The sequence below is a fragment of the Felis catus genome, chromosome C1, assembly GCF_018350175.1.
Source record: "Felis catus isolate Fca126 chromosome C1, F.catus_Fca126_mat1.0, whole genome shotgun sequence".
In the NCBI taxonomy this organism is placed as follows: Eukaryota; Metazoa; Chordata; class Mammalia; order Carnivora; family Felidae; genus Felis; species Felis catus.
Window position 1 is genome coordinate 102,557,789 of NC_058375.1, and position 27,659 is coordinate 102,585,447.

Genomic DNA, 27,659 nt, shown 5'->3' on the forward strand with positions numbered 1-27,659 from the left:
ATAAAACAAAGCAAGTAACCGAGACACCAGGTGCCAAAAAGGGCCTGAAGATTTTGGTAGCCAGTTCTAAGGTATTAAGTTCCTCCCCGTCATTATCTCTAGTTGCGTCACCATTCTGAGAGGAGACTACATCACATTTTTGTTTTTGTTTTTTGTTTTCCAGCTAGAAAAACTAGGTGAGCAGCTCATTATCAATTACATAAAAAATTTCATTTCCAGTATTGTCTTTATTCCAATCCAAACAACCTATGGTTAAACTTTACCATCATCACCACTTAAAATATTGTCGCTCAGGTGAAGAGTATGTTTCCTGACCTGCAAAAATTCTTTTTTTATGACATGAAAGAACTTAGATCCGAGGGTCAGAATGGACTTGATTGGAACAATTGTCATTATTATTTTTAAAGTATTCAATTAAATATCCAGAGAAGAAAAAAAAACATGTTGGATAAGGTCATTTAAAATGCTTATCAAGCAAGTACTGCTACCAAAGCACAGAACAAAGATACAGCCCATACAAGTGTTAAAGAAAATCAAAGCCCTATTATCAAATCTTATTTTCCATGATATAAATAGAACGAATACATTCTCCTGTTAAAAATTTTCAAATGAGCTGGATGGAAAAGAGGAGCTATTTATGAGATAATCTCACAGGCCTCCTCAAATCAACGAAAAGCATAAACTAGGTCGTTGGAGAAAAAAGAAAAACTGCTCCTAAGAAACTAGCCTACACTCCCTAGTACTGTTCCTGACTCTTACTCTTTTAAACCCCTATAGTGACATTCTCCACGGCACCTGCTTTCTGTCCCATCCCTGCAGGTGTATGCATCCTTCTCACAGTCTCTCTTTCTGAACTGGACTTTTTTACACCAGAAAAAATAGTTTTGCATGGCTATAATATTCACTTACACTAGGCAGAATTAAAGCTAGTATCAATTGTGGTTTGACTTAAAAACAAGATCATAACTAACATGTTGAGGAGCGATTCTAGGAATGTACCCAATATACATTAACTAGTCACTCACTGAAAAGTCTTTTTCATAATGAAGAAGATAACGATGAGATAAGAAGTTCTTGTTAACCATTTATCTGACATCCACATCCTTCCATCCTCATTGCTCACAAAATTACACCAGAAAAGTTAGAGAACCAGTAACATTCACTAAGTATTAAAAATAGAATTAGTGGGGTGCCTGGGTGGCTCAGTCGGTTAAGCATCTGACTTCAGCCCAGGTCATGATCTCACAGTTTGTGAGTTTGAGCCCCGCGTCAGGCTCTGTGCTGACGGCTCAGAGCCTGGAGCCTGCTTCGGATTCTGAGTCTCCCTCTCTCTCTGCCCCTCCCCCACTCTCACTCTGTCTCTCGCTCCTTAAAAAATAAACGTTAAAAAAAATTTTTTTTAATAAAAAAAAAAAAATAGAATTAGTAGGACCAAATCTTGTCCAGTGTACTATTGAGGAAAAATAAAATATATAAACAGGGAAAAAAACAAACAGATAAAAACTTACTTGCAGTATCCTGTACCATTGTGGTAGGTAACACATATTCCTTCATTTACACAGGGCTCATAGCTGTCCCGACACTGCAATGCTAAAAATAAAAACAAATGCGTGTTAGAAATAAGTCACTAATCATAACCCTCAGACAGCAAAGAAATGTTACCCAATCTAGGTCAACATCCGTTCCTATATCCGACCTGATCTGGGTTTCCCTTTAGAGGTTCAATCAGGTTTTCTTGTTTGCTTGCTTTGTTTTGTTTTTGTCCTTTGGCTTCTGGGGTCATAGGAGCATGGAAGCTCATCCTAGGAGTCTCTTCCTATAATAACTGTTTTGTAGTCTTGAACGATGCCCTTAATTATCTGTGCCTCTATCTCTCCAGCTATTGCATCCCTATCTCCCAATGATACTAAGAAAATTAAAGCTCTAACATCCATGATATGCCATGAGCACCTTTAAGTTTGGAAACATAAGGATTCATCAATGAATATTTAGGAAGACCTGGGTAGATATCAGGTCACCATGATACTAATTAATTACTAAGGCTTTGAGTGAAGTTTTAAAACAGGCCACTTTAATATGTAACAGAAATATCAACAAAACTCATTGAACAAACTGTAATTGAGAGCCTAGTATGTATGAGGCACAGTACTAGGATCCAGAGAGAAAGGGGAAGTGGAATACATAAGAAATGAATAAGACATAATCTCTAGCCTTAAAGGGCTCACACAAAGATGGGGAGTAGACCACAAATACAGATTATAGAGGAGGCGGGGGGTCAAAGTAAGGAAAATAAAAATTTAAAGTTTTATACATGCAGATAAAACAATAACTTTCAAATTCTTAAACTCCAGTCCTTTTATAAGGCAACAAAAAGGCGCTTCACCACCACAATCCCTCCCCAAAAAAGACTACTCAGAAATAAACAGTAATAGTAGAAACTTTCACTGATTTCAGCCCGAAGAGAAGGGAGGCTACCCAAAGTCTACTACTCACTTGCTGGTTAACTACAATACCTTGATTGTTTAGCTTTCAGAGTTGGAATTTTCATCCCCAAAATCCTTATCATGAATCCTAATAACAATTGGAAAGGCAAGACAGAAAGCAACCTAGCCAAACAATAAAAATCAAAATTGAAGTTAATTAATTTTTCTGGAAGATTATTAAGATGTCCATTACCTAGGATGGTTATAAACCTGAAAGCATGGGGCGCCTGGGTGGCGCAGTCGGTTAAGCGTCCGACTTCAGTCAGGTCACGATCTCTCAGTTCGTGAGTTCGAGCCCCGCGTCAGGCTCTGGGCTGATGGCTCAGAGCCTGGAGCCTGTTTCCGATTCTGTGTCTCCCTCTCTCTCTGCCCCTCCCCCGTTCATGCTCTGTCTCTCTCTGCCCCAAAAATAAATAAACGTTGAAAAAAAATTATAAAAATAAATAAATAAACCTGAAAGCAAAATTGAGAAGTCTCCACCTTTGAGTTTCCTCCAGCCATACTACTCTCTGAATAAACTGCTCAATATCAGAGGCTGTAGGCCTGCCCTGCTTGGGCATCAAAATCAGCTTCTTTTCAGGGTGCGGGCAGGCACAAGCTGCATGTTACAACAACTCCATTAACAATTACTGAGTAAGAACCCTCTATTTTCCCAGTACTGTGACCAACGGATGGAACCATTTGAGGACATGTTTACAGAAATCTCATCCCTTAAAATAATAATATTTTAAAAATAGTAATAACCATAGCAGCTAACACACTGTACTTACTAAATATCAGATACTATTTTAAACACTTTCCACAGACTAATTCAGTGCTCCCTACGACCCTATGAAGAAGTTAGTTTCATTATAACAGTTCCACAAAAAAGGTAAGTGACCTGCCTACCGCCACACCAGTGAGTTAAAGAGGCAGAATTTGAACCTAGGGAGTCTAGATCCTACAAGAGAGTCTGTGCTCTTAACTTCTGTGATACACTGCTTCCCAACCTCTGGCAGTTTTCTTCTCAGGATAGGCAGAACAGGTATTATTAGACCCATTGACTAGAAAGTGGAGGCCAAGGAGGTGAGGTAACCTCCTCATGGAGCATCACACCACACTAGCTGTGCCAGTGCTGGGCCCGGGACCCAGGTCTCTTAGTGAGCCCAGCCCCATCTCTATGGCAGCCGTTGGGATCACACAGTCACTAAGCTGCAGCCTGAAGAGACAGATTCAGGAAGAGGGTCATCTTGTTGTCCATATTCCACTTCCCTGTAGGGCTCAAATGCTCCCTCTTCCCACACTGATAAGGCCAATGCTACAACTATAATTAAAACAGTTAATGTCAGGTTATTTCCTCCATACCAAAGTTCTCAAACTGTTTTTTTCATTCTCTTTAGACACTTTTATTAGTTTCAATGAGAACTTCCTGACTTTTTTCTATTTGCTTTTTTTCTTTAAATAAAAAAGAAACCTGTCAGTAGGAAAGGAATGTCCTGCAGGCAGGGAGCAAGCTAAGCTGCAGCCCTGTCCTCCCCCTGCAGGAGTCCTGGCGCAGGGGAGACTTGAAATCCTGCCTCCAGCACTCGCCTGCTGTACTACTGCAAGTACAGCACAACCTCACGGGGGCTCAATTTCCCTACCTGTAAACTACACTGGCGTGGACTAAATGCTTCTAAAGGTCTCCTGCGATACAACAGTGACACCTCCCTCGTCAAAAGTATGTGAATGGCATACCTGGTGCCTGGAGAAATCTATGCAGAAGGACATTAAGGACCTAGCCACCCATGACTCAGAAAGCCACGGGTGCAAAAAAAAATTACAGTCTGTTCCTATTAAGTGTCCTGGCAAATCATTACAGTGACAAGTTCAGAGAAACACAAACAACCCAAAGTCAGTATGTGGCAATCCATCTAGCAAATAACTTTACAGCCTAGCCTTAGTGAACCAATCAAATTCAGTGACCAAAAAGGAGGTGGGCTTACAGGGCTAAAAATTAATGCCATCTGGCTAATCTTTAGGATCACACTACCTTGACCCTTTAACGTTTACTAAGCCATGGTGCTCAAAGTGTGCATCAGAGTCAACTGGAGGGCCTACTGGACCCCAACCCCACAGTTTCTGATTAAGGAGGTCTAGAAGGGGCCTGGGCACTTGCATTCCTAACAAGTTCCCAGGTAATAGTGATGTTAAAGTCTGAGGAACCATACTTTGAGAACTTTAAGGAATCCTCTAAGACTATACAATCCACTGGAGGTCTCAGGTAATCTAGACAGTAAGATGTTGCCTGAATAGACAAACGAAAAATAAAGTAAAATTTGAGACTCATGACTTTGCTTAGGAGTAATCTGTAAATGAATAGTGTAATTATGTGCCATTCAAAGAGAAGTTAAAACTTTGATAATTTGAAAAAACTGCAGTGAGACCAGGAAAGATCTCATTTCAAAATTCAATTTGCCCTTCTTCCAATGTAAAACATTTAAATTTAACAGTGAAATTGAAAGCACCTTTGTATTTGTAGAGTAAAAACAAACTGCTCAATCATACCCCATTTACAGAACAGATGCTTAAACTAATGTCTTAGTAGACTCAGAGAAATGAGTCACTCACAAAAAGGGTAACTTTTTCCAAAATTTTCATCTTAAGCCACAGTGATCACTCAATAAATACTGCTGACTTAAATCAATCTCATATACTTATGTGTGTGCATGCATGCCTTCCTCCCCGCCAAAAAGGGGTGAAAACAGGAGAAGCGATTTCAATTTTATCATTCCATCACTTGGCAATGTGATACAAAATCTAGACACCAATTTCTAATTTTCACACACTTCCTGGGCAATGTATTTGGGGACTACGCTTCTAATGCTGAGAACACACTTACAAAGCATCTACTCCATGAGGTACTAGCCCAAATTCAGGGATTCCACGGTTAACAGAATAAAGTCCCTGTCCCCGTGAAAAGGGAGAGAGGGATTATAAATGAATAAATAAATAATGTCATTTCAGACAGTGGTAAGTGATAGATTCTGTTGGAAACAGAACCTGGATTTGGGAGACAGAGTAACTACAAAGGCTGGATAGGGTGACTAGGAAAGGCCTCTCTCAGAAGGTATCTCTGAGCCAAGATTTAAATGAAAAAGAACCATGAAGATGTGGGAAAGAGTAATCCCAAACAGAGAAAGAGCAAGTGTAAAGGCCGTGAGATGGGAATGAGACTGGTATTCCAGGTGCACGTGGCTAGCGACTATTTAGCAAGGCAGAGAGTGGTAAGAGGCAGGCAGGGATTAGACTCCCACTTCTGGTCTAAGTGTGAAGGTAAGTACTGCTTGGCTTTAAGCAAGGACAATGACACCATCAGATTTGTGTTTGAAAACAGGGACGATTGTAAAATGTTCCAGTGAGTGAAAGGTTTCTTTTTTACATATGTGTATATAAATTTATTCAAGTCTTCCCTTTTTAGAATAGGTTGAAGATATCCATTCTCTTAGCTCCTCAAAAATGGTAAGAATTTTATTCTAACCTCATCCAATCTCCCAGAAGCCCCACTTGCAAAGTGTTGGTCCAGCACTCTATAATCTACATTGACTTTCAGTTCTACTCAATTCTCAGAACTTACTCTCAGTTTGGCTTCAGAAGAACCAGACGAGAGGTCTATGCAGTACCTTCACACAATGCCATGGTTCACACTTCTTCCAGGGACAGGCCTTTTCTTACGTCTTCCAGTCTACACCTTCAGGCTTGCCTTCAAGACTGCAGCCCACCTTCCCTGCCCAGTGCCCTCCCACCACAGTAAATGCAGTCTCTCCCTGGGACGGATCACCACTGCCCTCCAGGCCTCTACCTACTTCTCAGCTTCCTCTGCTGCCACTTCCCTCCACCATCTACACTCTACTCACTCTTTGGAGGCCCAGCCCACCTCCTGCCTCCCCCTCATAGCCTCCGAGTCTTACGACATTGATAACTCACTCACAGTTTAGCCCTTAATTCTATACGGTCTTCTCTCTCTGCTTGTCCATGTTTAAGTTCCCAGAAGATAGAAGACCTTTCTTCTTTTCTATCTATTTGAGGCAATATAGTTTAATGCACCAGCATCTGAGCTTGGATTCTGGCTCCACCATTTACTATCTGTCTCTGTATCCACTTTGTGCTTCAGTTTCTTCACCTATAAAATCATCTCTCAGAACCCTGGTAAGAAATAAATAAATTAACCACTTAAACAGCCTTGAACAATGCCTGATACATAAGTAAGAACTCAAAAAAAAACCTAGCTCACATAGTAGGTACTTAAATTCTTGGTAACTAAATGCATGACAAATGATGCCTTTAGGGAAACTTGTTATATCAATCAAACCCTAGTTTAAACATACTGAGAAATCTAGAAAAATAGAAGAGCCCCAGGCAATTTAGGATGTAATATCATTAGGTGAAATAAATTCTTCCCAGTTGCCATCGATAACAATCTAATAAAAGACATACTGAACTACTACTACGACCACCAAAAAAAAGAAAAGAAAAGAAAAAAAAAAGGTACAGTACTGCAATAGTACTGCAGGAATAAGAAGCCACTCACTAAAGGTACACACTATATATGAGCAAAAATGTCTTTCAATTTTAACATGGTTCTATTACTATTGTTTGAAGAACTTACTGTGAGCATGGCCTTTTACTAGGCATTGCATGGAAATCAAACAAATGAAACATTTCCTATCCTCACAGTCCATACAATCTAATGAAGGGAAGTTAGGGGTAGGGGCAAAGAGAATGTGATCTACCCAAATGAGTCTGAGATAAATACAAACAAAATAAAACTTGTTTTTATATCTTTAGCAAACCCTCTTCATATCAATCTCGGGACCACCCTAAAAAGAGCCGCTAAGAAATACAACCCAAACCCTTGTTGTTTAGCACTGTGTAACTCAGTCCAGACAAGGTTCTAGTATCAATTCAAGTTTATTGGCCTTATTTGTCTATAAATACTACAAAAAAAAAAACAAAAAAACAAAAAAAAACAGAATAAGCTGTCATTGATTTTGACCAGGTCCAGGGCTTCAGGAATCTGCCCATTTAGGGACTGGCCCAAGGTATCCTGACTTGATGAAATCTTCCTTAAGATTTCGTCTAGGCGTCTGCCTAGTTTTCCAGGGCTTTTCAGTATCATGCCAGCTACATATCATTGGTTTAAAAGCCTCCCTTTGTTTTACGAATCTCTAACATGAGTAATTAAGTCTGCACCCCAGCCAGTTGTAATCTGAGCAGCCTTCAATGTGTTTCACTTGTTGCATTAACATGTAATCGCTGTGAATTGGCATTACTTGTTGCTTTGTAGCCTCTTCAAATAAGCCTCTGTTGTCTATCTCACATGATTTTTTTTTCCATATCCTGCTCCACTGGTCTGCAGTGTGGTATCTGTTTGTGTTTATATCCACTGCTCACTCAAAAGCCGTTTTAATATCTTAAATGGGTGGGGTTCCTAAAATATGTGAAGAGAAGGTATACAGGGCCTTTTGAATTTTCTCTTTAACGTTTATGCAAATTTTGAGTACCAGCATTTGAGAGACAAGTCCTCTGAGTTTATGCCCTAGGACCTTGGCTACAGCTAGCTGCTGCTGCTGCTTCAGGCACATGGTGTCTAGAAGAGACCCGGTAAAATGAACAAAGCAAAGTTTTCCAAAATGACTGCTTGCATTATTACCAAAAGTAGGAGAATTGAGGGCAGACAGAGAGACATCAGGGATTTGCAATAATTCTCATAGCACCCTGTGATTTCAAACAACAAACTTCCACTAAACTTTTTATTCCATTTTTTGGGATCAAGCCATGAAAAAAAAAAAAAAATCCAAACAAACAGAAGTGCAGAAGCTTCAAATCCCAAGTGGTGCATTTAAATAAAAACAAAGTAGAGAAACATCTGTCTTCCTCTTTGAAATTTGTCTTGATTAAAAGGCAAATAAATACAACAAGGAAGATACCAGTTTTTTTATTTTCCTGATAGTGTTACAAGGATTTCTATGTCCTTTACAGGTATCATCTAATAGAAAATGTTTCCTATTTAAGAGATGCTAATACCAGACCCATAAAGATTGAGGCTTAGGCTATAGAGTTCATAGCAAAATAGCATTACTTTTCAAAAAGAGGTATACCTTGATTTAAGAAAATATAACCAACAGAAACTGAAGTTATAAATTACATAAGGGGGGGGGGGCGCCTGGGTGGCTCAGTCGGGTAAGCATCCGAATTCAGCTCAGGTCATGATCTTGCGTCCTGAGTTTGAGCCCCGCATCCGGCTCTGTGCTGAAAACTCAGAGCCTGGAGCCTGCTTCAGATTCTGTATCTCCCTCTCTCTCTGCCCCTTCCCCACTCATGCTCTGTCTCTCTCTCTCTCTCTCAAAAATGAATGTTAAAAAAAAAAATTTTAATAAAAATAAATAAGTAAATAAATTACATAAGGGTGTTTTTGACATTACTAATGTAATATTCATTTTATAAAGATAACCATCCTAATGAGTTGATGAATCTAGAATAATCTTTTATTTTAATTTTTTTTTTTTAACGTTTTATTTATTTTTGAGACAGAGAGAGACAGAGCATGAACGGGGCAGGAGCAGAGAGAAAGGGAGACACAGAATCGGAAGCAGGCTCCAGGCTCTGAGCCATCAGCCCAGAGCCCGACGCGGGGCTCGAACTCACGGACCGCGAGATCGTGACCTGGCTGAAGTCGGACGCTTAACCGACTGCGCCACCCAGGCGCCCCAATAATCTTTTATTTTAAAAATGCCAATTTTGTCTATTTTATACTATTAGATTCACTGCAAAAAACAAAATCCATCAATATTTGCTGTGCTATATTGACATATACTATGCATTGTTATTTACTTTTTTATTTTTGTCTTCTTAAAGACTGCAGAAAAATTTTCATTTATGAGTTAAATAAAATAATTATAAAAATATATTTATAAATCAGATGTGGCAATTTGTTAATAATCACTTCTCCACACATGTGCATTCTTTCACTTGGAAAATACTTCCCCTCCCTTTCTTCCTTATCCATCTAGCTTACTCCTACCTGTATTTCAAATCATAGATAAAACAATACCTTCCTTAAGAAGCCCTCAGAGACCCTCCAGTCTGATTTAGATGTTCCTCCTCTGTGCTCCCATTACATCCTAGGTAGATTTTTTTTTTTTTTTAAGTGCTGGCTCACCTGTCTCTCTCCCTCATCTCTGTGCAAATTCCCTAAGATACAACTAGCTCATCTTTGTCTACCTGGGACCTAGCCCAGTGCTAGAACCGTAAGCAGGTACAGTCAATACTCAAGTTATTCAATGAACTATCTTTAACACAAAACCTATTAACAAAGTCAACAAGTCAACACCCAATTTGTGTTTAAAATGTTCTAAGGCCTCAATTTTAACAAGCATAGTGATCCCAAATGTGACTGTGCCTAATAATTCTGATATCATTTTGTATAAGCAGTAGAAAAGTAAAATGAGAAGGAAATAATGGTGCAAATTTCCTGGCCTTTAACAGGGAAGAGAAGTTGAGGAAGTGGAACCTTATTTTTCTAATCTTCACAAAACTAAACATATTTGGAAGTTCCTGCCTTAACATTTGCATGAATTAAAGATGCAGCTTCCCCCACTCTTCCCCATGAATCTTAAGCTATGTGTATTATGGTGAAGAATTGATTTAAGGGGTGCCTGGGTGGCTCAGTCAGTTGAACGTCCGACTCTTGGTGTCAGCTCAGGTCATGATCTCACAGGTTCTTGAGTGTGAGCCAAGCCCCACGTCAGGCTCTGTGCTGACAGTGCAGAGCTTGCTTGGGATTCTGTCTCTCTCCCTCTATGTCCCCCTCCCTCCCAAAAAAATAAATAAATAAAGTTTTAAAAAAATGAATTAATTTAAATGAGTTGAACAAAAGCCAAAGTAATTTACATCTAAACAGCAAATACAGGAAACATAGTAATAAAAATTCCAAGTGAATGGTAAGCTAAGATCATATGTTTTCATTATATAGTACCATTTTCCCCAAGTAGATTCACTAACACACATCCACAGAAAAATAAGCACCAATCTGATCCAAAGTAGACCTGATGTATTTCTTCACTATGAGCATCTAACCCTTTGGAAAATGACACTGATCAAAATAATTACAGGATTTATATATCCAAAAGGTTCATTCAGGATCTCAGTATAATAAAACCCAAGTGCAGGGGGCGCAGGGCACCTGGGTGGCTCATTCAGTTAAGTGTCTGACTTTGGCTCAGGTCATGATCTCGCGGTTTTTTAGTTCGAGCCCCACGTCAGGCTCTGTGCTGACAGCCTGCTTCGGATTCTGTGTCTTCCCCTCTCTCCGCCCCTCCCATGCTCATGCTCTGTCTCTCTGTGTCTCTCTCTTGGTCTCTCAATAACAAATAAACGTTCAAAATTTTTTTTAATAAATACAAAATAAATAAAATAAAACCCAAGGGAGGAAGAAGCTGTATCAGATCTAGAAGTTAAATTATTCTCTATACAAATATATATATATAGTGATATATAGTGGTCAAAAAAGGCCAATCTGAGGAGTTATTCCATTGTCTTATATCTTCTATTACCTCCTCTGTTCTATGATGTATATCTGTTCTGTTATCAGAAACAAACTCAGCCTGTCACCAATTTCCTGTGCTTTTAGTAAATGCTCCCTTTTTAAAGCTTTTTAAAGACTATTTCGTTAAATACAGCTTCATTTTTTTTTTAAAGCTCTTAATTTTAAATACATGCTTTTAAGTACCCTTGCTGGAAAAGAATTTTATAAATATATATAATCTTCTTGCTACCCACCCAAGAGAAACAAAAGTGCTCTTTTAGCTTAAATTGTTCAGAAAGCTTTTTAAAAGGAGCAGACAATTTCTATTGTTTGTTAATTTAGAGGTAGAGAACAAAATTATGTTAAAAATAAAAATGAAAAAACCTGAGATTGTTACATTTTATAAAATCATGGAGAATTCCCAAAACCAAATGGGGTAAATCCAGAGAACACCCTAGATTTCTTCATGGGTGTCTCTTCTGCAGCCTTTTTAAAACAACTTTGGTTGTAGCAATGAAGGCTACTCCCAAGAATCAAGTCACCAGAACACCGTAAACTGTCACCGTATGACAGAAAGTCTGAGTCCAGCATAAAGCACCTCTACGTGTTAAGCTAACTGTTCTGAAGCCAGGGCCTGAAGAAGCTAAGATCGCAACACTTGGGTTATTTCTACATTATTATCTGGGTGACAGAGGTTCCACATCTTCATCCAAAACCACTACTCACCTGTGGACAATATTCAACTCAAAACTCCTGCACATATCACTGAGAATTGTCTAAACCCAAGAGCTCAAAAGGTCCTACCCAGAATATTCCAGATAAGCACAGAAACCTTCATTGTGAGGAAAATGTCTAAATGTGGAGATGGTAAATGTATACCATTCCCATTTCCAGGAACATGTCTGGGACAACAACCTTGGAACAGAGGAAGGTAGACACTAGGAAAATATCAAATCTTTATTAACTACTGAGGGAAGAAAAAAACATGTAATATAGCATCAAACTTTAATTTTTATTTAGTTTTATTTTCAATCGCTCCCTTCTTTTCACTTGTTTCTTCAAACACAGATCAATGTCAACTCACACCAACATAACTTGGGCCCCAGGGTCAACAGAAAAAAGTAACAATAATGTACACTTAAAGGTGTTTGATGAAGAGCTGATAATTTCAATGTTCAATGTTCAATGTTCAATGTTCAATCAGGAGAGGGTTTAAAACCCCTCTCCTCTGACACACAAACCTTTCAACTACTCATATTCTGTCTTTACTGTGAGTGTAAGAATTTACCTCTAAGACTACTTAGGTTTCTATGGAGTAAAAACAGCCCCACACACTGACAGTCACAATCTGGTGTGCAAATGGACATGGCCCTTCTTGTTCATCCAGTTGTTGCTGTGGATGCCCAAAGAAAGGCAGTAAAGGCAGAAAATTTTGTCTACACTAATAAATGACCATACCAGAACTTGAAATTTCCATGTTTATTTTTTAAAAAGGAAGGAAACCTAGGTTTCTCCATTTGCAGCAACACCTGGCTTGGCAAACCCAAAATTTATGTTGCCTTCATGAAGGTCTTCTTAGTTCTAGAGAGGCCAAGAGACTTTTCTTGTTTCAGCTTTAGTCCAGAGTTCTCAGAAAGAGCTACAGAAATAATGTAAACCTCAATATATTAAATTAAAATTGAGGGGATAAATCCTGTAAGGGGTGTTGACTTTCTGGAGCCCAATCTTCCTCAGCTCCTATGAATGAATCACAACTTCCTAGAGGAATTAAAAAAAAAAAAAAAAAAGGCAGATGTCCTAATCCACCACCCATTCCATCTGCTTTGCCGCCTTTCTCCTGCCTGGCAGCCCAGGGGGGTTCCAGGAAAAGATGGATTTTGGACTGAACAATACCCATGCCATGTCTGTTCTACCTAGTTTCAACCCAGCTACAATGTTAGGCATATGGTAAATGTTTGAAAAATGCTTTCAAAGCCAAACTGTTGAAGGAGCAGGCCAGTTTTCTATCTCCCTCCAAGAGAACATAAACAAGTCCCTAATTTCCCACAAAAGAAGACAAAAATAAAATCTGCAAAATGATAGTTTATTCTAGCTTTCTAAGGTCAAGAAGACCTGGCAGAGGAGATATTTTCATCTCTTTTGTTTATCTCTCTTAAAATACTCTCCTTAGTAAAAATTCATTCCACTTTGGGGACATGGGAGTGATATTCATGTAGAACAAGAGGGATTTAAAAAGGGAGTTTTACCAGTTACACCACTCTAGGCCCAGTGGGAATGTCCTTCCCACCGCCACCTCATCACATTAACAGGATTAAGTCCTTTGGAAAACCAGTATTAAAGCAAGTAACCCTGAGTTCAAGCAAAGGGACAAAGGATTTAAGCAAATGTGGTTATTAGGGTAGTGCTAGTGATTAAATAACATTTCTCCTCCTCCCTACCAAAGTACACATGACCTCATCGAGAATATGAAAACCAAAGCATTGTAATCACTTTGACTGTAAGCCTGAATATAAATTACCATAGAAAGTCTCAAATACTTTATGTTTTATATTAAAAATGTCAAGTGAGTGGGGGAGAGGGGAAAGTGGGTGATGGGCATTGAGGAGGGCACTTGTTGGGAGGAGCACTGGGTGTTGTATGGAAACCAATTTGACAGTATATTAAAAACAAATGTCAAGTGAATCAAGTATCCTCCCTCTCTTTGTGATATGACTTTTGAATTAAGTAGAAAAAGTTCATAAATCTGCACAGAATGGGCTTCTATATGTGCCCTTCCAACACCACACACACACACACACACACACACACACACACACCCAAATCAGCAAATTTCCTACAATACAATATCTTATGTAACTCTAATGATGTGAATTTCAGAAAGTAGCCAGCCATAGCCTAAGTTAGTTGGCTGGCCAGTGTCCTTCCAGTAAAATGAGAGTAACAAGCATCTGCTCTCCCTACAGATGGGAGTTGGTACTGACTTGGCAACATGCATTTAGGATTAACATCTCAACTTCCAAAGGGCAGGGATTTTTTAGCTGATTTCCATCCATGTTCCCTCACCCAAACCTACAAGTATTCTAAGACCAATGTGAACACTGGCCAAACAAATCAGAATGTCAGCTCCCAACTCTTGCTTTCTCGCCCCTGCTAAGTCTGACTTAAGACAATGCTACAATAAAAATACCTTCCTAGTTTACAAAACATTTTCATACAAATGACCTCATTTGATCCCTACAACAACCCTGTAAGGCATGCAAATTGGAAATAGCACCATTTACAGAAGAGGAAAACTGCAACTCAAAGAAATAAGGAACTTGACCAAAGTCATTCAAGTCAAGATGGCCAAGCCTGCACCAGAACAAAAGTCTTTTATCTAGCAGTCCAGCATCCTTCCACTCACTACATCTGTTGAGATGCAGTCAGTGAAGCCTGATATCTACCCAAACCTACAAACCTCTATAATATAACACCCCCATGTAGATAAGCACCCACATACCAGCTATGTACATGAAAAACATTTATGCCAAAGACCAGCTAATGACCATATGCTTATCAAAAATAAAACTAAGACTAAGTTCCTAGGATAACAGGGGCCACCAATGCTTTATTTCAGAACCACTCTTCATGGACATGCCCTAACAAGGACTGACATACATTCATTTAGTATCACTCCCACCTCCACAACAAAAGAACCCCAGTTTGGAAAACTTGCCAACTCTAGGATTCAATACACTGCTATGTACTATTTCTCAAGACAAACATAAAAACAAACTACCCTATGAAGTAAAAGAATGGGTGAAATTGTACCGAGTTCTTCCTTTGTAAAATTGTAACTACATACCATCTTTCCTCAAGCACAGAGTAGTATCAAGAAGCAAAAGGAAATTATGGAACCAGATCATAAAAATGATCACATCTTATATGTTGACAAGATTTTACTCTTAAGAAGGGTGGAACTCTATTAAAAGTAGGTGACCCATCATCATTTAATCAAGTTACCCAAATTCAATTTATCAGAAATAAATTCCTCCAGAGAACACACCTATAGTTAAGCTAGTGAAACTGAACCTTTAAACAGAAAAAGTGTGGCCTGCTAGTCAGAGAAGGCATGTAATAACTAATGTGGCAAACTGAGAATGCCATAAGAGACAGAATATTTTCTTCATCTGGTCTGCTTCTCTCCAATTAAAGGAATCAACTGAGAGGGGAAAAAAGACAAAAACTCACCTTCCCAAACCAAGGAATAAACTATCCAGACACATACCCTTAATCATACTGGATCCCACTTAAGGAAACCTTAAACAGCTCGCGGCACTGTTTTTCCACACATCTCAAAACACCAGACTCTTGTCTTCCAAAGTCAGAAGGATAAATTTCATCATTACAGTTTGGTATAATGTTCCACAAAATACTACCCTACTTCATGTCCACACCACTAAAAAACTTACAAAAATAATGACACGTTAAAATAGACTGCTTTCCTGTTTCTCTTATAACTTTTTTTTTAAAGGATATCTGACACCATATACCAACTCTGACCCATGAATTGGTAGATGAATTCAAAATAAAACTTTAAAATACAATTGGTCTACAATGAATACTATACTTTCCACAAATAAATACTCTGTCAAAATTCAGAAAATCTGATACAAATCTAAGGAGAAAATGGATTTTTGAAAAGTATTGAGCAAAAGGAAAACTAGCTATAATTGAAAAAGAAATGAAAGGCAACTTCTTTTTTTGCATGTAAGCCTCACTTCTGAAATAAGAGTTGTCTTTGCTCAGCTGGAGGAAAACCACAGGACTTGGAATAACTCACTTAAAGTACTGTCCCTCCTTATGTTAAAATGACACTGTTGACTCACCCTCAATAGGACATGTGCTTGGTTTAACTCGTTTTTCCAGTAAGAATAATGAAATGAGCTGCTCTTACATTGAAATGATTTTCATCCTTATGACTAAAAAAATATTTGGAAATACCTACAAATATAGAATACATGTCCCTGAGTTTGTCTGGCTCTGCTGTGTGGCCAAAGTGAGTTTTATCCCTCTCTAATTTGCTCTCCAGTCTCTCCACAAAGGATGACCAGTGTTACTCCTTTTTACTTCATTACAAAAATGGAACTTCTTCTAATTACCAAAATAATCTTTCACTGCATTTACTCAGTACATCTCTGTCTCAGCTAATCCCCACAGTCCTGGGCTTCCAAATTCTGAAATGACCAAATTCATTTCCTTTACTTCTGATTGCAAGTCTTGCTCAACTTTGGGGGATACTGCAGAAGGCCTACCACACAACAACCCTCACATAGTACCAATATCATTCACCAGCACTCCATAGCAAAGTATGGCATATTGTCCATTCTATTGCGGCCAACAGAGCAATAAACTTGTTCTCCAGTTAAGACTGAAGGAATTTTTTTAAAAATCAGCAAACATTAACAAGCCCTAATGTGAATTATGAGGTTAATCACTACAATGGTAGGGAGAGAAGTCTTTTTATTTAAAAAAAAAAAATTTTTTTTTAATGTGTTTATTTTTGAGACAGAGAGAGACAGAGCATGAGCAGGGGAGGGGCAGAGAGGGAGGGAGACACAGAATCCAAAGCAGGCTCCAGGCTCTGAGCTGTCAGCACAGAGCCCGACACAGGGCTCAAACTCACAGACTGTGAGATCATGACCTGAGCTGAAGTCGGACGCTTAACCAATTGAGCCACCCAAGAGCCCCGGGAGAGAAGTCTTAAAGACATCAAACAAGGGTTTTGCACCAACACAGACCAAGAAAGGGAAAGTTGTGGGGCGCCAGGCTGGCTCAGTCCATGGAGCATGAGACTCCTGATCTCAGTCCTGAGTTCAAGCCCCAGGCTGAGGGTAGGGTTTACTTTAAAAAAAAAAAAAAATTCTTTAATTGAAAACAAGGGGGGAGGGGGTCCATTTTCCTTAAATCAAAAACACCATTTTTTCTCAAAAAAAGGATTCAACTTAATTCACATACATCCTACATTCTTACATAATCAACTCTGGAAAGATCACTTTCTAATTCAAAACTTACATTCAAAAACTATTTTGCAGAGGGACATTAGAAATATTGGGAGTAGTTCAGTTGGTTAAGCATCCAACTCTTGATTTTGGCTCAGGTCATGATCTCATGGTCCATGAGACTGAGCCCCGTGTGGGGACTGATCTCCCTGCTTGGGATTCATTCATATTCTCTCTCTCTCTCTGTCTTCCCCTCCAACACACTCTCTCTCTCCCAAAATAAATAAATAAACTTTAAAAATAAGAAATATTGGGAGTGAAAAATAATATGCTTAATGAAAGAACCAATAGCTTTGACATTAAACTCTTCAATTTTCATTCTGGACCAGTAGTCTGCAAACTGAGACGGGTGTATCCCAGAAGTGGAGGGGTGTAAGGCCATCCCTTGGGGCATCATAAGCACTTAATCTACACATGTACAGTCTAAAACCCATATAATTAAGCTTTACTAGGAGTTAACATATGCATGTATGGTTTAATAGCTGTACATACATATAATTTGAAAATATTTATTTACCTACTTGGAGGAGCGGGTCCATGCTAAAAAAAAAAAAAAAAGTTTTTCTCGGGCCATAAATTTTATTAAAAGTTTGGAGGTTCTTGTTTTACCCCCACATTTCACAAACTAGGACACACATAGCCCAGCAGGTACATAGCATTTGAGGGGAAATGCAGATAAACCTGGTACATGTTCTTGGTGCCTCTATTTCATTCACTCTAGAGTAAGTGACAGTCATTCTTTTCTGTAATGAGATGCTTTGGAAGACAACTCTGGTGAACACATCTTAGAATGAAAGGGGCCACAGACTGATGACCTAGGTACTCCGTCTGCTCTCTATCATCCAGCCATCTGACTGAAGGCCAACCACCTCACTCCTCCAGGCCTTTTTAGGCTCCTTCTCACTCAAATTTTATGATTCACAAGTTAAGGTTTTCATCCTATCCTTATGTATTAGCCTCTCCTCCCCATCAATCCCCATCCCTGCCTCCCTCCCCAATGAGGCCTTGACTTTGCTTTTCCTCGGCTTCCATCAACCATTAGTAGGATGCTAAAAGGCACTTGCTGGAAGGGTCTGTAAGCATTCTCAAGTTATTTTCAAGTGTCTCCCATTACTCCTGGACAGACTGTAAGTCCCTTGGTATAAAGTGTTGGGGCAGCATTCTATAGGAGGACCTACCGTAGATCACCACCTGATCATGCCAAGAATCCACAGCCCTGCCCTCATGCAAATCAGCAATGTACTGATTTAGGGGGGAAAGCATTAGGAACCTAAACTATCCACATAATGAAGGTATATGGTCTAGAGAAGAAAGAAAGAAAAGGAAAAAAAAAAAGGAAAGGAAAGGAAAGGAAAGAGAAAAGAAAAGAAAAGAAAAGAAAAGAAAAGAAAAGAAAAGAAAAGAAAAGAAAAGAAAAGAAAAGAGAAAAGAAAAGAGAGCGATCTGAAACCATGCCTAGACAAGCTAGACTATGAGGAAAATAGCTCTGAACTCGGCAGGAACAAAATGAGGAACTGGGGACAGCATAGAGAAGTGTTAACTCATGCTGGTAGGATGCCCCCTCTCACTCCAAACCACCAAGTTCATGGCCCAGCCATGGCTACCCTGTCAAAATAATTAGTAATCACACAAGTGAATATAAGCAACTTGTGTGGAGCTTGGACTGTTAGTTCATATTATTATCCTCATCCCGTCAAGTATACCAGAAACTAACAGGACAAATGCTACATCTCCATCTGCAGGCTTTGGGGGTTTCGTGGCACAATTTCCACCTACCCAGAACAGAAGGACATTCAACTTCCCTTTTCAGGTTTTGTCAACATCTCTAAAGGTTCCATGGCATATTTCCATCACGTGAAAAGATAAGACTCAATTCCCAGGCAATAGAGTGCACTTTTAAGGAAGCAGCATGATGTGAGAAAGGAAGCAGTGGACCAGGGGCTAAAAACTCAGATATCTGGTCTTTGTACTCCACTGACTATTCTGTGCCCTTGAAAACTCACTTACTTTTCTAAGGCTTAAATTTTCTAATCTCTTTTTCAAAAATGATGATTAGATGACCTATGGTCCCATAGCCAATGAAGCAGTAGTTTGCAAACTTTTTTTTTACTGTTATCTACAGTAAGAAATATATTTTAAGTCAGAACTCAATATTCACACATACACATACACAGGAAAAAAAATTTCAAGAAACAATGCTTATCCTATGTGATATTTTCTATTCAGTTCCAATTTTCCCCAAAAAGTGCTGTTTGAGACCTACCAAATCATGCCCCACTAAGTGGTCATAATGTGCAGTTTAAAAACCTTGGACTAGAGCACTGAAGTAAAGTACAGACTTGCAATAAGACAGACCTAGCTCCACCTAGCTGTATCATCTTGGGTAAGTCACCAACCTCTTCAAAATTCATCTTTTAGATCAAGATGAAAACACCAGGGTTGTTATAACATGGGATAATAAATGTAAAGCACTTAGCTACATTATTTCTGACATAGAACAAGTACTCAATAAAAAGTTGTGATGAGGGGCACCTGGGTGGCTCAGTCGGTTAAGCGTCCAACTTCGGCTCAGGTCATGATCTCACAGTTTGTGAGTTTGAGCCCCACATCCGGCTCTGTGATGACAGCTCAGAGCCTGGAGCCTGCTTTGGATTCTGTGTCTCCCTCTCTCTCTGTTCAGAGCTCACGCTCTGTCGTTCTGTCTCTCAAAAATAAACATTAAAAAAATTTTTTTAAGTTGTCGGGATGATTAATAATATCAGTGCTATTATTATGAAATTCAAAGATTCCAAAAGAAAGTAAAATAAGTGGAAGGGAGCTAGGAGAAGGGGCAGGTTCACCTGCAAGCATCAAGAAACAGCAGAACTGATATCAAGTTAATCCCAGCCTGTGCTCATTGAAATTCCACAAAGGGATTTTTGTGTGCTTTCTTCACAGTATCCCCTAACAACTATAACAGTGGCTGGCACATAGTGGACACTCACATACTTGTTGGATGAATTAATTAATACATCTGGAAGCTCACCTCTGTGCACTGGAAAAGAAGTGAAAAGATCCCAGCCAGCCTGCATAGTTCCCTCTGCCCCCAAACTCAAAACACCTAATGTTGCTTTAAGCCAGTCGTTCTCAAAGTGTAATTTCCAAAACAGCAGGAGCATCTGGGAACTTGTCAGAAATGTGAATTATCAGGTCCCAATCCAGCCCTACAGAATCAGAAACTCAAGGGATGGGCCCTGGGCCCAGCAATCTGTATTCTAATAAGCCCTCCAAACTTGATGCATACTCAAGTTTGAAAACCACGATTCCAAACTGTGATGGCTTGGAACCTTACAGCAATCCCAGGGGGGCTGTACGTACAACCAAAGGGACTCCTGCAAAGTTCATTAGTCATAGGAACTAGTTACTCATCTAGTTCAACCAAGACTCTTCAGAGCCAGCTACAACCTCCAAGGAAGTTCCCAAGAATGGCTTCTCCTCTTTTGCTTCTCCTTAGCTCACCACTAGAGCCTAAAGTGAACAAAACAAAACAAAAACAAAAACCCTTTGGACCTACTCTAACATTCAGCACAAGGCCTAACTCTTAGAAGGAATACAAAACCTACTTTTTTTTTTTTTTTTTTTTTTTTTTTTTTTGAGAGACAGAGAGCATGAGCATGGGATGGGAGAGGGGGGAGAAAAAGAGACACAGAGAGAGAGAACACCCCAAGCAGGCTCCACCCCCAGCACGGAGCCCGATATGGGGCTCAATCTCACCCGTGAGATTGTGACCTGAGCCAAAGTCAAGAGTTGGACACAACTGACTGAGCCACCCAGGCGCCCCACAAAACCTATTTCTTAAATGGCCTCTTAGCTAAGTACATTCCCTGGGCTCACACTGTCCCATACCAACACTTGTGTGCCACAGGCTCGGGACGCTTTCTGAAAATCTACGTTTGTTCTCAAGAAGTAAGCTAGGCCTCACAGCCAGTCTGCACACAGCAACCCTGGCACTGAAACTGTACGGCACTGCCCTACCAATACCTACCTCGCATTTGACCACTTGCCAAAATCAATGAGAACCAGTGAAGCATCCATCTTGTACACAAACACATGCTTCAGAAAGATAATCAGATATTAATATCCAAAATTAAAGTTTGTGATGTTAATAGATCCAAGAACACAACTGTATCACTAGATTGAGGCTGTTCCTTCAGAAAGTCATAGAAAAGCTCACTAATTTCTATAAAACCTTAATTTTCCAAAAGCCACCTTAGTCAGAAGCTCTGCAGTGCCATCAGACTCTAGTTAGAAACAATCAGAATTATGGATAACCAATGATTTTTATCAAAAGGCAGGAAAACATAACAATTTTTTTTCCATTCTGAAAGGACTGCTAACATACCTTCCAAAGGCAAGGAAGTACCTTTTAAAATCAGGAAGATTCCATATTTCTGCCAATAAAATAATGATGCAGTTATACACACGGGACAGAAAGAAGACCTGGCCTTGGTGCTCCAGCCAGCCCTGGTACTTGACAGCGCGGCTACTGATTAGGTCTCAGAGAGAGTCTCTGTCACAGCCTCCAGAAATGAACACATGGTCTTATAAAAGATACGATGCCCTTGAAAGTGCTTTGCAAACTATTAGATAGTATCTTCTCAACATGCAAATTTATTCCTGTGAACCGATTCCTTCCCTCCCACTCAGTCACCAAAATGATTTATATTAGAAAGTGCTCATAAGTGGTTTGACAGCAGTTGTAACAAAAAATGTAAACTAGAAAAGATACTGAACACTTCTGTATACATACAGTAGCATGAAGCCAGAGACATGAAGGCTTTCAAATGCAAAGAAATGGGTTAGAAAAATGACCCATCATACATTGGCCTTTAATGGTTTCGGCAAAAATTAGAGCTAGAAAGACATGCCATTTAAGACAGAAAATGAATGACAAACAACAAATAACATAAGATATTCCAAAAGCTCACAAAAGGATATATTTAAAGAGAAGTTTGGGAACAAAGAGCTAGGGAGGGCTATGTTTCTGTCAGGTTTGACTTATCCTTTGCTATGGGTACACTGTCTTTTCATGTGGCCCCAAAGAAATAGTTGAGCCATGATTGTTGTTGATAATGACGAGCAGATGCTGATGGGATGATTGCACATCAACAGTTCTCAGACTCAGGTCTTGTGTAATTGGGTGTGTCGATCTATGTCACTCCACAGATGGTTATTAAACTAGTTACAACTTCCCTAAATCTTTTCACTAGACCTGAGCAACATTTAGATAGCTATTCCTTGCCAACTGGGAATAGGCCCTATTGTAAAAAAAAAAAAAATTATGAACAGTTCCAAGGTCTATTCTCCCTCCTGAAAGGCACACACACATGCATGCACGCACACACATGCACACATGCACACACACACACACAGTAGGGATGTTTGTTTAATTCAAATTCCAAGCTATCAAATTTGAAATTTAACACTTTACGAAAACCATGAATGTTCCTTTACTGCAGTGAACATTACAAGTCCATTAATTTCAAACTGTCATGAAGAAAAACTGTAATCAATCCCCAATTTTCTATGAACAAGTTATATGCATTTTGGATAAGCTATGTACCTCAGAAGCAAGACTGCTATCAGTGCTATCAAAGCTCTCCTCAGGTGACGGGAGAATGGGGAATCCTAGGTCTCAGGATATACAACTGCCAAATTCTTCCTCATGAGAAAGGTACATGGCGCTGATGTGGCTAGATGACAGTGGCCTTCACCAAGGAAGCTCCCAGCTGGCCACAGGGCATGGCCAAAGCTGGACTCCTGGGCCAAAATGGTCCACTTGACATTTTCTTGATACAGAGGTGTCAAACCTTCAACCAGTTGGCCAATTTGGTGGAAAGCTTTCCTACACTGTACACCTGAAGGAATATTTGGTGAGATGGCTCCCCTCAATAAAAAGCATAACTTGTGAAACGCATTCTGTGGAAAGGCAAGTATACTTTCATATACTAAGAGATGTAAACAAGGCAGAGACTCATATAAATTATTAACCTTAGATTAATAAGCTAAACTGAAGTGCCATATGAGAGTTTGATCATTTTTCTTTCCTTCCCTATGAACATTTGACAGACTTAAAAATTTTAGCCATCATGCATTTTGTTCCCTGAAATATATCAGTTACACTTCCCACAGAAGCCAACTACGCATTTCCTCATGGGTGTACGTGTAAAACTACCATAACAAAACATTCTCTATTTCCTCATTTTGATTAAAAAGAAAGAAGAAATGCTAAAAGGCACTTACATAAGTGACGGTGCAATACTGACACACCTATCTGTATTCACGATTCACATTCTGCTCAAGTTAAGGAGAGAACTGCCCAGAGCTATGAAATAAAATTACATTGAGAAGGCCAGGCTTTGTGCTCTTGAGACAATTTAGGGAAACTTTAAGGAACAGGAAAGTCACTTCGGGCCACTCAGGAAGAGCTAAGGCTTGAGACATTAAAAACAGCTGAGGAAAAACACTGAGAAACAGACATCAGAGCACATGAAATGCATGTAAATTAACATGACATTATGGACCCACTGGCAGAACATATGGCAGTTGTGATGGGCTCAGCTGAGTCAGCCACACTCTCCTGCCTATTTCACTTTGGATCAACATCCTGTATAGGTAACAGCAACAACTGGTGACTACAGGCACAGAATAGCTTTAATAAAACCTAACTGATCCATCTGGGGAAAGAATTCTCAGCTCCTGCTTTGTTGTTGTCATGCTCTGACACAGCTCATCAAACAGAAAGGAAGAGAATCCTTTCCTATCTCGGTGAACGGAATTCAGCTTTAGCTACATTATGCAGGAAGCACTGTGGTGTAATGAAACAAGAACTGCCCTAGAAATCAGAACCTGAGTTCTAATCCTGGCTTTGCCACGTGATCTACACTCACCATGTGATCTAGAGGAATTCCTCTGAGCTATCTGAGACTTACTATTCTCATCTGTAAAACTAAAATAATACCACCAGCCCTCCTTCCTTAGAAGACTTCACTTATGGCTCAAGTGAGATCATGTTTATAAAAGTGACTATAGGTGTGCCTGGGTGGCTTGGTCAGTTAAGCGGCCAACTCTGGCTCAGGTCACGATCTCACAGTTGGTGGGTTCCAGCCCCGCATTGGGCTCTGTGCTGACAGCTCGGAGCCTGCTTCAGATTCTGTGTCTCCCTCTCTCTCTCTGCCCCTCCCCTGCTTGCGTTCTCTCTCCCTCTCAAAAATAAACATTAAAAAATAATTTTAAAATAATTTTAATAAAAGATAAAAGTGACTATAAACCAGAAAGCACTATTTAATGTAAAATTCCCAATCCAAAATCCTGTGAAACAGGAAATCCTCACCATCTAGCCCAGAAATGACAAAGTATTACATGATTCAAATGAGCTCACATACACGTATGTTACGAGACCAGTCCAAATGGGGTGGGATGTGTGCTGGACTGGTATAACCAACTTTGACATTTTTTAAAATTTCCCCACTGCTCTCCCAGTGCCTCAACAATGCTCAGGAATTACAAGCAAGAACGATAATCTCCTCGGCCTCCCCCAGCCTTCTCTGGCACAGAAATCCAACATAGGCCACTTCACATGCCTGATTAGATAAGCCTTCCCAATGCTGAAAACCAACTGCTTCTAACATTTCAAACCTGATTTCCATTAAGACTCAGGGGTGAATGATGGGAATAAGTACCAAGTAGATCCTCCTTATTGAAAGAGTTCTCCAGCTTTAATTTGAAATACTAAATAATTTTTTTTCTATGAATCAATTGCTTCTGAGGTGACGGGTGCAAGACACTGCAAACTTGCGCAGACAAAAGGTTAGAAAGGCTTTTAATTCACGCAGTTAATTTACAAATTGGAAATTACTGGACGGTAGTGCTTTTAGTCTGTTCTTTAAGTGATCCATAATCTTGCCTTGGCAATGGAACAGAGTCTAAAGGGAATCCTTGAAAGAAACTGAAACAAGAAGGGCCAGACAAGTATGTCCAGATCCTATCTTCCAAAGCAGGGAATTACCATGTGGCTAATGAAGTTTAAACTATGAGCACCCCACACTTGAGTGCCTACTTTGTGCCCAGGACCATGCGATTAAATATAATGTTTTTAATATCTGCAAATAATCCTGCAAGTTAGGTATTACTATTATTCCCACTACATAAATAAGGGAACTGAGACTTAGAGAAGTGGCTTACCCAATATTCTTAACTAAGAATCAGAGCCAGGTTTAGCTGGTTCCCAAAACTCAACAGCTGTGCTAAAGCAAAAAATCACAATGTAGTGGGAAAGGGTATCTAAAGTCATTCCAAGAGATAATTAAAAATAAACAATCAACCTATACTGTCATTTATCTCTTTCATTACCCTTAATATCCCTGAGCATTCTATTCTCTCCTTCACCATTCAAGTGGCAGCTAACACAACTAAACCTTAAGGAGAAAGCCCAGTATGTTTGAGAGGACCCACATGTGTGAGCATGCATGTGAAGGGCTGTATTTTAAAACAGGATTATCTGGGATTATCTGTTGATGTCAAACACATTCTCTTATCTATTGGTACAGATGACTATTGATTTTCAGTAACAAAGGAGACAATAATAAGGAAAAAGTTCACAGAAAAGAAGAAAAACTGTGTGCTTTTTCTATAATGACATGTGTAGAAATGCTGCACACAGTTAATTTCAAACTTCCCAGGCCAAGATAGGTTAGTACTGGGTACTTTCAGTAGTTGGCTATGTCCATTGTTCATGTGCTGAGGCATTCCAATCATTTTACATGGTTTCTTACATCTCTTTCAAAATTAAGTAAGAATACATGTGCATGTGCACAGTTAAGAAAAAGCTATGTGTAACTAAAAAGGCTGCCACAAATATAATTCTGGATGGCCATTTTCAATCTTCCAAAATGTTCTTTATTAAGAAAAAAAAAAGCTACCCATTCATTCCTGATCTAATCTACTAAAGAATTTCTTTTAGGATCAAAATATAAAAGACAAAGAAATGCTAAAAACTTTCCTTGGATTACAACAAACATAAATCCATTCTTCCCACTTAAAAAAAAAAAAAGATTTAGAAAGGACTGCAAATCCTCAAACTGCAATTTTGAAGTATAATTCCTATATAATGCAAATGTTCACTCAGAGGTAAGATGTTAAGAATGGTAAAACTTAAGTCATTTTAGTACACAAAGTATCATTAAATCCAAAGTTACACTGCCTGTGGGACTACCGGATTCCACCAAATAAATGGCATTACTTACAATGGGTTAACTGTGTGAGCTCTGGAGCTGGACAAGAGGAGTACCAATTGTTGGCATATGCCGATGATTAGCTGATTGACCTAGATGACCATCCCTTAAACTTTCAGTGAACAGGAATCAAAACACCTACTGTAAGGACCAAAGGAAACAGGTAAAGTACTTTTACTAAGTACTGTCAAGCATCTGTCGCATAATAAACCCTCAGTATATGATGGCTATTGTTGCTGCATATAAGCTCCATAAGGACAGAGATTTTTGTCAGTTTGGTTCACTCTATTACTAAGGAGGCATGCCTTGGTCAGCTTTCATGAAATATCCCCAGTTCCTCCAAAGTGACATTCACTTTTATCTGTATTAATTACATTCAAATGCTGCTATCCATAGTGTATACCTCCTCTCTTTTACTGTAAGTGGTTTCAGCTGCTTTTTTGGAAAGATTTAAATATTGGAAAATACTTTAAGTGTTTTAAGAGTATTTGAGTTACCATATGCACCACTTACATTTTCTGTAAACAGTGTGCTTACACATAATTATAAATATCTCAGACTATAAAAGAAAACCTTTCATAGTATTCCCACAACTGAAAAACAAAGTCTTAGAAATAATTATAGAGGGAGCAGAAGGGAGTGGTAGGTAGAAGACAGTTTACTAAATCAGCAAAATAAGAAGTGGAGTTTTGTCTTAAAACAAAACAAAAACCTGACAACCATTTGCTCAAGGCTGCCAAAACTTGAGAATAAGCAAACTGTCATGGGAAACAAATGTTAAAATACAAAACGGTTTTCTGAGAAAGTCACTCCACCAGTCCTGGCTTATCCAATTCTGAATCACTAATGCTACTGCCCCACTGGCTTGTCTTAACCACTACAGAGAAGTCCAAAGGGACAGGCAGGGGGCTCACAGGCAAATATCTCCTCTACTGTCACTGACATTTCCAATATGGCTACATTTCTCCCCCACTTTTCCACTCCTTCTCTGTTTCCTTCTTCAGATCTCAAAAAAAAAAAAAAAAAAAAGAAAGAAAAGAAAAAGCCAGTTGATGTACTGATAGATCATTTGAGGAAAGATCACGTGGCCAGAAAACAAGCGCTTGGGTTCTGGCCCAACCTTCACCTAGTGCTGGGTCCCCACCAGTCACTTCTTTGGGCTTTAGTTTCCTCATCTGTAAAACAAGGATGGACTAAATGGGTAATCACCCACCTTAAATTCCCAAATCTCCAGGAGCCCCTAAAGACGTATTAACAGACCATAGGATATTTTTATTATTTCAAAATGTCTAACAGAGATAGTCCATTAAGTGCTATA

The 27,659-nt window shown here is 39.2% G+C and overlaps 1 protein-coding gene across 2 annotated transcripts in view; it reads right to left on the reverse strand.

Annotated features, from left to right (window-relative positions):
- Nucleotides 1-27,659, reverse strand: part of NOTCH2 (notch receptor 2) — a 164,448-nt gene that overhangs the window by 121,578 nt on the left and 15,211 nt on the right. For both annotated transcript variants that reach the window (XM_011285094.4, XM_019837710.3), the window contains exon 2: nucleotides 1,509-1,590. In XM_011285094.4, the coding sequence (XP_011283396.1) occupies nucleotides 1,509-1,590 (82 nt within the window). The remainder of the gene's footprint in view (nucleotides 1-1,508; nucleotides 1,591-27,659) is intronic.